Consider the following 14738-nt stretch of genomic DNA (forward strand, 5'->3'; position numbering starts at 1 on the left):
ATCAATTTATTGCTGAGAAAAGCTAAGTCTATTATAGTTTATCATCATATAATCTTGCTGTTACTGTGTACAATGTTGATAATTACTATTATTGTTTCATTCAAATATGTTTTGCCTCTTCAATGAAACTGATCCTTGAGGCCAGGAATCCAGATTTATATCACCATCACTACCACTATGCAGCACTTTCCCAAAAAGTAATGCTTGAGTTAGACTTTCAAAGACAAATATTTAAAAAATAGAAAGGAAGGGGAAAAGTAAGAAAAGAGATGAGAATCAAGATAAATCAATTAACAAACATTTTGTAAGTGCCTACTATGGACCTGGCACTGTGGATACAAAAAGAGGTAAAAGACCATCCCTGCCTTCAAGAAGCTGACAGTCTGACAAAAACTGCTGGGAAAATTGGAAACTAGTAGGGCAGAAATTAGGCATAGACTTACACCTAAAACCATATACCAAGATAAGGTTGAAATGAGTTCATGATATAGATATAAAGAATGATACTATAAACAAATTAAAAGAACATAGGATAGTTTACTTCTCAGATTTGTGGAGGAGGAAGGAATTTGTGACCAAAGAAAAACTAGAGATCATTATTGATCATAAAATAGATAATTTTGATTATATTAAATTTAAAAGTTTTTGTACAAACAAAAATTATGCAGCAATAAACTGGGAAAATATTTTTACATCCAAAGAATCTGATGAAGTCCTCATTTCTAAAATATATAGAGAACTGACTCAAAGTTATAATAGTTAAAGCCATTGATAAATTGGTCAAATGATATGAACAGACAATTTTCAGATAAAGAAATTGAAACTATTTGTAGCTGCATGAAAAGGTGCTCCAAATCACTATTGATCAGAGAAATGCAAATCAAGACAACTCAGATATCACTATATACCTCTCTAAAATGACAGGAAAAGATAATGATGAATGTTGGAGGGGATGTAGGAAAACTGAGACATTGATATATTGTTGGTGGAAATGTGAATGGATCCAACCATTCTGGAGAGCAGTTTGGAACTATGCTCAAAAAGTTATCAAATTATGCATACCCTTTGATCTAGCAGTGTTTCTATTGGGATTATATCCCAAAGTGATCTTAAAAGAGGGAAAGGAACCCACCTGTGCAAAAATGTTTATGTCAGCCCTTTTCACAGTAGCAAGAAACTGGAAACTGAGTGAATGTCCATCAATTGGAGAATGGCTGAATAAATTATGGTATATGAATGCTATGGGATACTATTGATCTGTAAGAAACGGCCAATAGGATGATTTCAGAGAGGCTTGGAGAGACCCATATAAACTGATACAAAGTGAAATGAGCAGAACCAGGAGATCATTATATACAGCAACAACAATACTATATAATGATCAATTCTGATGGATGTGGCTCTCTTTCACATTAAGATGATTCGGACCAGTTCCATTTATGTAGTGATAAAGAGAACTATCTACACCCAGAGAGAGAACCATGGAAACAGAGGGTGGAACACAGCATAGCATTCTCACCTCCTGTTATTATTTGCTAGCATTGTTTCTTTTTTCTCAGTTTTTCTTTTTCTTCCTTATTGAGCTGATTTTTTTTTTTTACACAACCGGATGGCTGTGTGAATATGTAATCACATATTGGATCTGAAATGTATTTCAGCATATTTGGCATGTATTTTGCCTGCCAGGTGGTAGAGGGAATGGGGGAAGAAGGGGAAATTTTGCAGCAGGGGTTTATGCAGGGGTCAATGTGGAAAAATTACCCATGCATATGCTCTGTGAATAAAAAGCTTTAATAAAAAAAAAAAAAAAAAAAAAAAAAGGAAAGAGAAAAAAAGAAGCTGACAACTTGTAAATATGCAAACATGTTATTCAAGCTACATATATGATAAACAGGAAATAATAGTGGAAAGTCAATGAAATTAAGAGGGTTTAGAGAAGGCTTTCTACAGAAGGCAGGATTTTAGTAGGGACTGAGAGGAAACCAGAAAGGTCAGTGGTCTGAGTAGTGGAGAGAGAGTATATCAGACATGGAGGACAACTCAAGAAAATAGTTGGAGCTAAGAGGTGAAGTATCTTGTTTGTAGAAAAGCCAGAGGGCAGCTAGATAGTGCAGTGGATAGAGCACAGGCCGTGGAATCAGGAGGACTTCAGTTCAAATCCACCTTCAGACACTTAACACTTACTAGTTATGTGACCCTGGGCAAATCACTTAACCCCAATTGCTTCACCAAAAAAAAAAAAAAAAGATTTAAAAAGAAAGAAAGAAAAGCCAGGATGCCCAGTGTCATTGGATCAAAGAGAATATATAGGAAAGAAAAGTCTAAAAAAACTGGAAAGATAGGAAATAATTAGCTTATGAAGGGTCTTGAATGTCAAGCAAAGAATTTTGTATACAATCTTGAAGGCAATAGAAAGCTACAGTGGGGAAGAAAATAAGAATGACATGACTGGACCTATTGCTTTAGAAAAATCACGTTAGTGTCTGAATTGACAGACAGATTGGAGTATAGACAGATAAGATAAGCAGACGCACCTGCAGATTATTATAGTAATCTAAATGATGAGGGCCTGCACCAGAGTGGTGGCAGAGAAGAGGGCATTTTCAAAAGATGTTGCAAAGATAAAATTGACAGGCCTTAGCAACCACTTAGATATGGGGGATAAGGAAACCAGAGTGACTCCTGGGTTGTGAGCCTAAAGAAGGTGTTGTCCTCTGTAGTATTAGGGAGAAAAGGAGCAGGAAGTATTTAGGGAGAAAGATAATGAGTTACATTTTGGACATACTGAATTTAAGATGTCTAGTGGACACTGAGTTTGAGATATCTGAAAGGCAATTGGAGGTGTGAAACTGAAGGTCAGCACAGAGACTGGAGCAGAATAGGTCAACATAGAGATGGTAAATAAATCCCTGGGAATTGATGAGGTCATCCAGTGAAGTAGTATAGTGGGAGAAGAGAAAGAGGGCCCAGAACAGAACTTTAAGGGACTAGAATTACTGGGTAAAATAAGATCTGGCAAAGGAGATAGAGAAAAAGCAGTCATATAGCTAGGAGGAAAACCAGAAGAGAGAGTAGTGTCCTGAAAACCTAAAGAGAGAAGAGTGTCAAGAAGGAAGTGATTGGAGCAGAGCCAAGACAGCAGAGTAGACACATCTTTAACTGAGCTCCTTCGACTCTCCTCAGATCAACACCAGATCAAGCCTCTGAATTGGTTTTAGAGTGAAAGAATCCACAAATATTTGGAGAATAACAAATTTCCAAAAGAAGATACTTTGGAAGAACTTCAGAAATGGTCTGTTTCAATCAGGCAGGGAGAAAGACTGAAGAGGGCAAACACAGCATATGGATCCTGGGGCAGAGAATCAGGATTTTTCAGTATCTGGCAGAATCTATTGGGAGGCTCTTAGGCTACTCTGTCCTAATTACAAGTCAGTTGATCAGCAGATTAGCTGTGAGACACCCAAAGTAAATTCAAAAAGCAAATAGTGAGGGGCAGCTAAGTAGCACAGTGGATAGAGCACCAGCTCTGAAGTCAGGAGGACCTCAGTTCAAATCTGGTCTCAGACACTTAATGCTTCCTAGCTGTGTGACCCTAGACAAGTCACTTAACCCCAATTGCCTCAGCAAGCAAAAAAAAAAAAAAAAAAAAGGCAAATAGTGAGCCTTTGAATCTCCCCAAAAAACCTGGGACCAGGCCACACCTACCTAGCAATGTAAGTCGGTTAGCAGCTCTGGCTCCAGGGCAACTTAAAGAGTCTGTCGCCCCTTTGGCTTAAGAGCAACCTTTATAAAAATTGAGCAAAAAAGGCAAAAAGAACCTAACCATAGATAGCTTTTTTGGAGAGTGAAAATAACAGATCTCAATCTCTGGAGATCCTAAAGGCAAATCATCTATGGATGAAACTCCAAAGGGAATATGAGCTGATTTCCATTTCACAAAGTTGTCTTGAAAGAATTCAAAAAGGATCTTAAAAGAAAGAAGAAAATGGGAAAAGGAAAAGAGAACTTGGAAAGAGAGTTTGGAAAAGAAAAAAAAAGAAATTCTCTGAAGAAAACTCCTTAAAAATAGATTTGATGAAATGAAAAAAGCATATAACTCCTTACAAAATAGATATGGAAAAGAAACTAATTTGTTGAAAAGCAGAATTTGTGAAATGGAAAAAAAAATGCAATAAATAAAATATCTCATTTAAAAGTTCCACTGACCAAATGCAAAATGAAATAAAAAAGCTAAATGAAGAAAATAATTCTCTAAAAATTAGAATTGAACAAATGGAAGTAAATGACTCAACGAGATGTCAAAAATCAAACAAAATCGAAAAAATGAAAAAATAGAAGAAAATGTAAAATGTCTCATTGAAAAAAACAACTGACCTGGAAAATAGATCTAGGAGAGACAATCTAAGAATTATTGGACTTCCTGAAAACCATTCAGAAAAAAAGAGCCTAGACATAATCTTTCAGGAAATCATTAAGGAAAATAGCCCTGATATCCTAGAACCAGAAGGTAAAATAGCCATTGAAAAATTCACTGATAACTTCCAAAAAGAGACCCCAAAATGAAAACTCCAAGGAATATCATAGCTAAATTTCAGAATTATCAAATCAAGGAGAAAATATTTCAAGTAGTCAGAAGGAAACAATTCAAATATTGAGGGACCACAATCAGGATTACCCAAGACCTAGCAGCTTCCACTTTAAAGGATTGCATGGAATCTGATATTCCAAAAGGCAAAGTAACTCAGATTGCAGCCTAGAATCCAGCAAAACTGAGCATTTTCTTTCAGGGGAGAAGATGGACATTCAATGAAACAGGTGAATTTCACTTATTTCTGATGAAAAGACCAGAGCTGAATAGAAAAATTTGGTCTTCAAAGGCAGAACTCAAGAGAAGCATAACAAAGTAAAAGAAAAGAAAAAAAATTAACTTTCTTTTAAAAGTTATATCCCTCTATGGAAAGATGATATATTTAACTCTTGAGATCTATATCTCTGTTGTGGTGTACTTAGAGGGTGCAGGTATAATTTGATTTTGATATAAAAAAGAAACTAGAGGAGGAACAGTGATTCTACTGGAAGAAGAGGAAGATCGACTTAAAATGGGGTAAATTATATCTTATGAAGAGGCAAAAAAGACCTATTACAACTGAGGGAAAGAAGAGAGAGGGATGAGCATTGTGTGGCTCTAAGAGATAATATCAGACAGCTTTAGCTTCACAGGGAAGCTTGTCTCACCCTATAGGGAAGGAAAAGGAGAAAGAAAAGGGGGAGGCTAATAGAAGGGAGAACAGAAGTAGATGGGGAAAGGGATAAGAAAGGGGAGAGACTGTAAAAAGGGAGAACTGTTTGAAGGAGGGGGTTGGTCAGAAGCAAAACACTGGAGAGGAGGAAAAGGGGGAAGGAAAGTGAAAAGTACAACTGGAGGGAAAAAAGATGGCAGGAAATACAATTAGTAATTTTAACTATGAATTTGAATGGGATGAAATCTCCCATAAAATGGAAGTGGATAGCAGACTGCATTTAAAGCCAGAATCCTACAATTTCTTGCTTATAAGAAATACATTTAAAGCAGAATGATACATTTAGAGTAAATGTAAAAGGCTGGAGCAGAATCTATTATGCTTCAGCTTAAGTAAAAAAAGCAGAAGTAGCAATCCTGATCTCAAATCAAGCAAAAGCAAAAATAGATCTAATTAAAAGAATCAAGGAAGGAAACTACATCCTACTAAGAGGTACCATGGATAATGAAGTAATATCAATATTAAACATATATGTATCAAGTGGTATAGCATCCAAATTCCTAGAGGAGAAGTTAAGAGAGCTGAAAGAAGAATTAGACAGCAAAATTATACTAGTGAGGGTTCTCAACTTTGTTCTCTCAGAACATAAATCAAACCACAAAACAAATAAAAAAGAAATTCAGGAGATAAATAGAATTCTAGAAAAGTTAGGTATGATAGAACTTTGGAGAAAATTTAATGGAAACAGAAAGGAATATGCTTTTTTCTTGGCAGTACATGGAACCTATATAAAAATTGACCATATATTAATGTGCATAAAAATCTCAAAATCAAATGCAGAAAGGCAGAAATAATAAATGCATTTTTTTCATATCATGATGCAATAAAAATTACATGCAATAAATGGCCTGGGGAAAATAGACCAAAAAGTAATTGGAAACTAAACAATCTAATCCTAAAGATGAATGGGTGAAACAACAAATCATAGACACAATTGATAATTTCATCCAAGATAATAATAATGAGACCACATGCAAAAACTTATAGGTTGCAGCCAAAACAGTTCTTAGGGGAAGTTTTACATCTCTCTATGTTTATTTACATAAAATGGAGAAAGAGAAGATCGGTGAATTGAGCTTACAAATAAAAAAGCTTTAAAAAGAATAAATTAAAACCCCCCAATTAAATACCTAATTTGAAATTCTGAAAATAAAAAGGGAGATCAATAAAATTGAAGGAAAAGTCTTGAATTAATAAATAAAAGTAAGAGTTGGTTTTATGAAAAACCAACAAAATAGATAAACTTTTGGTTAATTTAATTAGAAAAAGGAAAGAAGAAAAACAAATTGTTAATATCAAAAGGAAGAACTCTTCACCAATGAAAAAAAAAATTAGAGCAAAAATTGGGAGTTATTTTGCCCAACTTTATGCCAATAAATCTGATCATCTAAGTGAAAATGGATTCCAGATTAACAAAAGAGGAAATAAATCACTTAAATCCTCCAATTTTAGAAAAAAAAAATAGAACAAGCTATTAATCAGTTCCCTAAGAAAAAATGTCCAGGGACAGAAGGATTTACTTGTGAATTCTACCAAACATTTAAAGAACAACTACTTCTAATACTATGCAAGTATCTGAAAAAATAGGGAAAGAAGGAGTCCTACCAAATTCCTTTTATGACACAGATATGGTGTTGATCCTTAAACCAGGTAGGATCAAAACAGAGAAAAAGAAATTATAGACCAATCTCCCTAATGAATATTGATTGAAAAATCTTAAATAAAATATTAGCAAAGAGATTACAGCAAGTTATCCCCAGGATAATATATCATCACCAAGTAGGATTTATACCAGGAATGCAGGACTGGTTCAAATTAGGAAAACTATTAGCATAATTGACTATATCAATAACCAAATTAACAAAAATCATATGATTATCTCAATAGATGCAGAAATAGCATTTGATAAAATCCAACACCCATTCCTATTAAAAACACTAGAGAATATAGGAATAAATGGGTGTTTCCTTAAAATAGTCATTAGCATCTATTTAAAACCATCAGTAAGCATCATATGTAATGGTGATAAACTGGAACCATTCCCAATAAAATCCCAATAAAATCAATATTGAATAGTAAAGGTGTTATCCACTATTACCATTACTATTCAATATTGTGCTATAAATACTAGCTTTGGCAATAAGAGATGAAAAAGAGATTAAAGGAATTAGAATAGGCAATGAGGAAACCAAATTATCACTCTTTGCAGATGACACAATGGTATACTTAGAGAATTCTAGAGAATCAACTAAAAAACTACTAGAAACAATTCACAACTTTAGCAATGTTGCAGGATACAAAATAAATCCACAGAAATCATCAGCATTTTTATATATTACCAACAAATTCCAGCAGCAAGACATAAAAAGAGAAATTACATTTAAAATAACTGTATATAATATACAGTTTGGGAGTCTACCTGCCAAAGCAAAGTCAGGAACTGTATGAACACAACTACAAAACACTGACTACACAAATAAAGTTATATCTAATCAATTGGAAAAATATCAAGTGCTCATGGATAGAGTGAGCAAATATAATGAAAATAACGATACTACCTAAATTAATCTACTTATTCAGTATCATGCCAATCAAACTCCTAAGGAATTATTTTACAGATCCAGAAGAAAATAATAACAAAGTTCATGGAGAAAAGAGGAAAAAATGACTAGTGCAATATTCATAGACAGGTAAGTGATGGGTCAAGAGACTGAAAGTCACCATGTTGAAAAAGAAGGTTTTTGTAAGGCTAGACAGGCAAGGTGAAAAGGATATAGATTATAGTTGACTAGGGGGATTTCAGAATTCTTAAACATAGAGATGGTGCCTTTCTGGGTGACTGTGAGATCAAGAATATGATCATTCTTGTAAGTCATTAAAGAGTAAGCCATGTGATTAGTTGAAGAATTAATCAGGTAAAGTATCTGAGGAAAAATCATAGCAGTCTTCTGTGAGGGCAGGAATTGGAGAAGAAAGAAAATTGTGAACCAGGTGTCAAATTCATTGTAAAAGTTAGGCCACAATAGGTAGAACACCAATTCTGAAGTCAGGATGAACAAGTTCAAAGCTGGCCTCACACACTTGACACTTATTAGCTGTATGATACTGGGCAAGCCACTTAACCCCAGTTACCTCAAAGGAAAATGGAAGGAGTAGCACAGGAAAAGATCTAAGATGAAGAAAAATCTGTTGCCTATGAAAACAAGCATTCCAGAGGGCACAGTGGAAGGGTCGGGTGGTGTTTGATTGAAACTTTGGAGTGGGAGTGTTGAAGGGTATAGACCTGAAGAATCAGATTGGGGAGTGGGATGGAGAATGGGGTTTGGATGAAGGAGTTCAGAGTTACAGGAATGTGAAGGATATGACAAGTTATGAGAATGTTCATTATTCAGTGGAAGGTCCTCTTCCTTAGCCACACACAAGGCTGGTCATACCCTTGAACTCAGTTACCTAGAATGGCACCATCTCTTTGTTCAAGAATTCTGAAACCCCGCTATTCAACTACAGTCTGTACTCTTTTCATCTTACCTGTCTTGCCTTAAAAAAAAACCTTCTTCTTTAACGTGGTGACCTCTAGTCTCTTTACCCATCATTTATCTCCTAGAACATGTCCCTTACACTAATCACTTTTTCCTCTTTTCTCCCTTGACCCTTTAGTGAACCAAATTACCTTTTCTTCTTTGAGGATGTAAATGTGAGATGGGAGGCACATGGTCAGATAAGAGGTCTTACTCTTCAAGTCCTTATCCTTCCTGTGACTGGAGATTAGGCAGGACAAGGACACAGCTAGAGAAGGAAGTTGAGTCTACATAGGAGGATAAGTCTCATTACCCTCTAGCTTTTCTCTTTTGCTTTTTTCAAATGACAGGTGCATTAAGAGATGGCTGGAAGTCAGAAGATAAATTGCTTCTCTTTTCATGTTCTCTTCATCCCAGTTGGAAGATTAGGCCAGCAATAGAAAGTGGAAGTTGCCTTGTGCAGGCACAAGTGGATGTCGCTGCTTTTAGGAAGTTACTCAGCCAGTCCACTTGCAGCTTTCCCTCACAGGACACACCTCATCCGGCGAGGTTTGTATGCTGCTCTGAGGCCATCTCACTTAGGGAGGCTGGCTATGATGTGGCAGTAGGAAGTGGTGGACTTAGCTATCCAAGACTGAGTTTATAAACTAAAGGAGACCCGGAAGCTACACTGGCTTTTAATACAGGAAACTGGGCATCTGGATTGAAGTCAAACCCAAAGAGAGCACTGGAAAGTCTCTTTAAGTCAGCTGACTTAGGTTTGGATCTCAGTTCCTTTATGTGAACCTGGGCAAATTCTTCATTTATAAAAAGATAACCATAATAACTAATTAACAACCATAACAATATCTATCATTTGGATAGCATTCCACACTACAGATAAGCCTATGCTGATAAATATTTAACAGGTGATTCTTTGGAGAAAAAAAAAGTGCACATACACTTTTAAGTATTATCTACATGATTAATATTTTATCTATCACTTTAGCTGTCACTTGATGAGACAATCGACTGAACAATAAATCAATCCAAGGTCCTCAAGCTAAACGTTTAACAACCGGGCTGACTGCTTCCATCTGACTCCAACCTACCCCAACCAGAATGTTTCGTCACTACAACGCTGGAAGGTAGTGGTGGAAAATAATTATCTTCATCTTACGCACGAAGAAGCAAAAGTCTTAGGAGTGGGGAAATTTAGCGTCCAAGGCAGGTTTTAAACTCAGACCTCTCAAGTTTTCTGTGTCTTCGATTCTTCCCCATACTGTATTCTATTTAACTTAGAGTACATCTGAAATGAACACAAATTTGTCCAGCTCTTGCTACGATCTGCATTTTCACTCTTTGTAAAGAGTCAGCAACAAAACTACGGGGTTCTCCCACCGCCAGGGACACAAATTTTTCCTAAGGGCTCTGCAATTTCTGATTTGATCAGCAGAGGGCAGTCAATTCCACGGACCGCTCCCCCCGCCCCACTTCTTTAAGGTCGCTCAGCTCCGGGACGCTTCATTTCCGGCCTTTCTGAACAGGCGTTTGGTAGGGGCTACCATTGTGGAGGAAGGTTGGGGGCGGGGAGAAAAGGTCCTCACTACACGTCTGCGCCGCTAAGTGTCAAAGATGGCCGCCGGCCGGCTGGCTTGGGAGACAGCAGCCGTTTTTGCTGGGCTGCGCGGCCGGTAGGTGATGCTCCCGGAGCCCGCGGGCGGGGAACGGGAGGACGTGAGGCTGAAACGACTCTGGGGACTGCCCTTTCTTCACCGCTTTCGGGCTAGGACCTGGATCAGTCGTGTCTCCTAGTGACACAGTCTCGAGTTCGTCCTGCCCTTCTTGGGGGTGGGGAGAATGGGACCCTTGTCCTGCCTCCTCTTTTCTCCACTTTTCCTCCCTCCCTAGTCCCAGGCGGAAGCGGCGTCTTGGAGGGGCGGGGCCGCTCCGGTCACTCCTTGCTCCAGCCCTGGAGCGTCGGTTGTCCTGGGCCCGCCCCCCACCGTGTTTTCTTCTGCTGTTTTTCCTGGAACCCTGGATACCCTGACCTTCAGTACCCCCTTTGCTTTTCCTGTGCTTGGGTTAAAGGGGTCCCCGACTCTGGCGAATGCTTCTAGAACAGAAGACTCCAGAGCCAAAGCACCTAGAATATAAACTCTATTCGAGCTGGAAGCCGATGTGCTTAGGATGCAAAATTTTAGAGGTGAAAGCGTCTTTAGAACAAGTAGTTTATTAAACTGGAAAGTAGAATGGCAGAGATCTTAGAGTGTTGGAAATAGAAGGGATTGTGGACCTGGAATGTCAGAGGGACAGATAACAAAACAAAAGGGATGACAAGCACCTTAAAGTAGAGATACTATAATGTTAAACTTGACAATACGAGATCCAAAACGATGTCCGGACTAGAAGGAGCAATAAGGACAGAATCTTTAAAACAATTTCAGAGTTGAAAGGGGAATTTAGTTTTCACTTTCCACATGTAAAAACAGTCTCTCCCTCCAACGCTTCTCTTTAAACCTATTCTTGGTATTTCTCACCCTCTCTCTGATAAGTTATTTGTATCCTTATCACCATGTATCTATTTTAATGTGTCTATATATGTGTGTAACCCCTAATAGAATGTAACCTCCTCAAGCCGCAAGGTGGCTGGTCCAAGTGGACCTGAGATCTGTGACTCTGTGAGATCTGAACTGTGACTCAGCAAGTTACTGAAGTCAATTTTCTCATCTGTCAAATGGGGATAATAATAGCGTTTAATTGGCAGGGTTGTTGGGATGATCAAATGAGATTGTTAAGTGCAACACAGTAAGCACTCTTTAAATGTTAACTTTTATTATGAGTATCAGATTCAATTCTGTCTTTGCATCTCCATTACCGTTTGTAATACAAAATAATCACTTAGTAAAACGGTTGATTGGTTGATAACTTCTTTCATCTCTTCCCACCGCTGCTCTTTCAGTTAAACTGTATCAGCATCGTGTAGCGCACAGCACATTGCCAGGGAACTGAACTGAAATATTAGTGGGCTAAATTCAAGCCAGCTTGAATTTTTACTAAATATTTTTTATGGTGAAAAATGAAAAATAATAAATATTTTCATTTATATAATAATGCTTTATGGCTTATATAGTTCATTAAAGGCATGACTTCATAGGCACTTACCTAAACTAGTACTACTATAGTCATCTAATAGATGAGAAGACCCTGGGGTAGAGTTAATAAATGATAAGTGACTTGCTCAAGATCAAACAGTAAACAACAGAACCCAGACCAAAATATTTTGACAGCAAGACCCATGATTTGCTACTTTGTCACATTATGGCTTAAGTAAAGGGAAGTCCCTACTCAGGAAAAATTTAAGTCAGGGTGAAAATAGTTGCCATAAAAGACAATAAATGTTTTTGATTAGAAAATTATATAGGACAGTATTTAATTAAATGCTAGTTTATGACTTGCCATTCTTTCCTACTTTATACTACCTGCAAATTTCTCATGGAATAATATGATTTTAGACCTAGAAAAGTAGCATCTATTCAGAACTTGGTCATCTTTTGGGTGAGGAAATAGAGGCCCAGAAATTCATTAAACTTTTTAAAAGACTTAGTAACTATTCTGCAGTGTCTCTTTTAAAACCTGGTTCTGATGTTTCATTATGCCTTAAAAGAAAGTCCTGGATTTATCAAAGTATAAACCCTGGCAAGTTCTATCCAATTATAAAAAACTTTGTGTACAGGTCCAAGGCTGGTACAAATGAATCAAAAAGCATTTATCAGATGCCTATTTTGTGTCAGGTATAGGGGATATGAAAAGGGAGGGGCAGGAGAGGGAACAGCATCATGTGTACAAAGGATATATTCATTGCCCCCAAGCAACACTGATTCTGATGACAAGGAGACACCATATATAGGAGAGTGGTGGCCAAGGAAGGGCTATCAGAGGGATTCTAAGTATAACCAAAGGACAGAGTTGTCATTTCCTTTTCTAATAACAATGATGTTATTGATTTGACTGTTTTCTAAAGCTTTGGACTTAAAGAAATTTGGAAAGGCTCACCAACAAGTTGCTGGATCACAAATTTTTCAACCATTGAAACTTTTCAAGTCTATATTGAAATTAATAACCATTTATTAATAAGCACAAACTAAGCACTGGAGATACAAAAAAAAAAGGTTGAAAAGCCAATTCCTGTCCTCAAGGAGTCTAATTATATTAGATTTGTGATATTCTTGTGGATTCTTATTTCTTATTGAAGTATATGCAGTGTATTTTGACAAGATTAAATAGTTTGCCTGACATCACATACAATTTTTATGTTAGATTCAATGTTTGGCTAGCCATTAAATACCTTACACTTAGTTCATCATTATACCCGCTTTTTCCATTCTCTTTCTCAATTCCTCCTCTATTCCTAAAGTCTGCTGATGACACAGAAATGCTTACACAAATAGTACTTAGATTCCTTTAACAGCTGATTAGTTTAACTATTAGTGGAAGAGAAGAATAAAGACAGCTGATCAGATTAGTCTTTGATGTCTCATTGTTGCTGCAAATCTTTGGGTATTGAGGAATTTAATTTAACTGCTTAGAAGTTCAACACAGGTATCACTATTTTAAATAATAGTAATAGCTAACAACTATTTAGCACATTACAATTTTTAATCTCATTTGGTCCTCCCAACAAGTCCAGGAGGAGGCATACTATTTTTAATCTTCTTTTTACAGATGAGGAGACTGAGGCAAACAGGTTAAGTGACTCACCCAGGATCATGCAGCGAGTAAGTGTCTGACTGGATTTGAACTCAAGTCTTCCTGGTAGTCTCTCTACCATACAGCAACACTAGTACAAAGAAAATATTAAAAAGATGGGCCTTTACTTTCAGAGCTTGTAGTCATATAAATAGCTTTGCAATTTCCTCAAGGCAGTCCAACTTACTTTACTTTTCTTAAACTCTAAGACCAGTTTGTCTATCTGAACTGTGCCCAAAATAAACATATTTAGAGGTTATCCATACAAATGCATGATTTAATCTGAATACAAAATACTTTCTATATACTTAGGCTTCATATATTATGTGGCTGCATGTTCAGACCAAAATGCTTTGAATGACTATTATATTTAATATAATACAAGACTTGTGAAGGTATAGACTTGCTTTGTAAATGTTTCCAGTAGCTCTTGTCACTACAAAGTATTTCTGTGATTTCTTAGAGTTTATGCAATAATTGGAGTATGAAGATGGGAGGGGAAAAGAAGTGTTGGGAGGAGGATATCTAGGATAATGACATGTTTGAAAAGGAACAGATATTTGTAGTGGGGAAGCAAGAATTTTAACTTTTGAGAAGAATCTGGATCTCTTCCAGGAAGCTCTGGGACTTGATGCAATTAACACAATATCAACAAACCAACATCTGAAAGACCTCCTAATTCCCAAGGAAGCTATCCTCAACTTGGGACTCTTTTTTGTTGGATCTCCTCCATCACAGTGATGAACTCTTAGCAACCATACATCTCCCTATTTATGCCTTACTTGATTTTTAGATCAAGGGTCATTGAACAGGATTATTTCTGTTAGGTATTTCAAGAGATCTTGAAAGATTTTGATGAAATGACACTGTTGTAAGAGAGCCTGTAAGGCAACATTTTTTCCTACCAAATCCTACCAATTTTTTAAAATCAACAAACAGTAAGTTTAGAGGGAGCTTAAGTATTCTATATTTTTCAGTTAATTATGAAATAAGATGTTGCATATTGTTAATATCACTTGCTAAAGTGTCTTTGCTTCCTTCTAACACTCATTAAAGAAGCTGACTCAAATAATTTTGAATAAATGGGAAAGGAAACATTTGGGTTAGTAATCATTGACAATTTTCTTGGTTACCTTTTTGGACCTAATATTTTTTTCTGTGACTGATATTTTTCCCTCCTTCTTTTATCTTG

The 14738-nt window shown here is 36.6% G+C and overlaps 1 protein-coding gene across 4 annotated transcripts in view; it reads left to right on the plus strand.

Moving 5' to 3' along the window:
* Positions 1-10372: 10372 nt before the first annotated feature.
* Positions 10373-14738, plus strand: part of NFU1 (NFU1 iron-sulfur cluster scaffold) — a 51063-nt gene continuing 46697 nt past the window's right edge. The window contains exon 1 of one of the 4 annotated variants that reach the window (XM_051975439.1): positions 10373-10491. In XM_051975439.1, the coding sequence (XP_051831399.1) occupies positions 10433-10491 (59 nt within the window). In that variant the 5' untranslated portion in view covers positions 10373-10432. Of the gene's footprint in view, positions 10492-10899; positions 11004-13522; positions 13576-14738 lie in introns of those variants that run through there. The other 3 variants (XM_051975438.1, XM_051975441.1, XM_051975440.1) reach the window with 3 other exon arrangements.

This window comes from Antechinus flavipes, chromosome 2, assembly GCF_016432865.1.
Source record: "Antechinus flavipes isolate AdamAnt ecotype Samford, QLD, Australia chromosome 2, AdamAnt_v2, whole genome shotgun sequence".
Classification (NCBI taxonomy): Eukaryota; Metazoa; Chordata; class Mammalia; order Dasyuromorphia; family Dasyuridae; genus Antechinus; species Antechinus flavipes.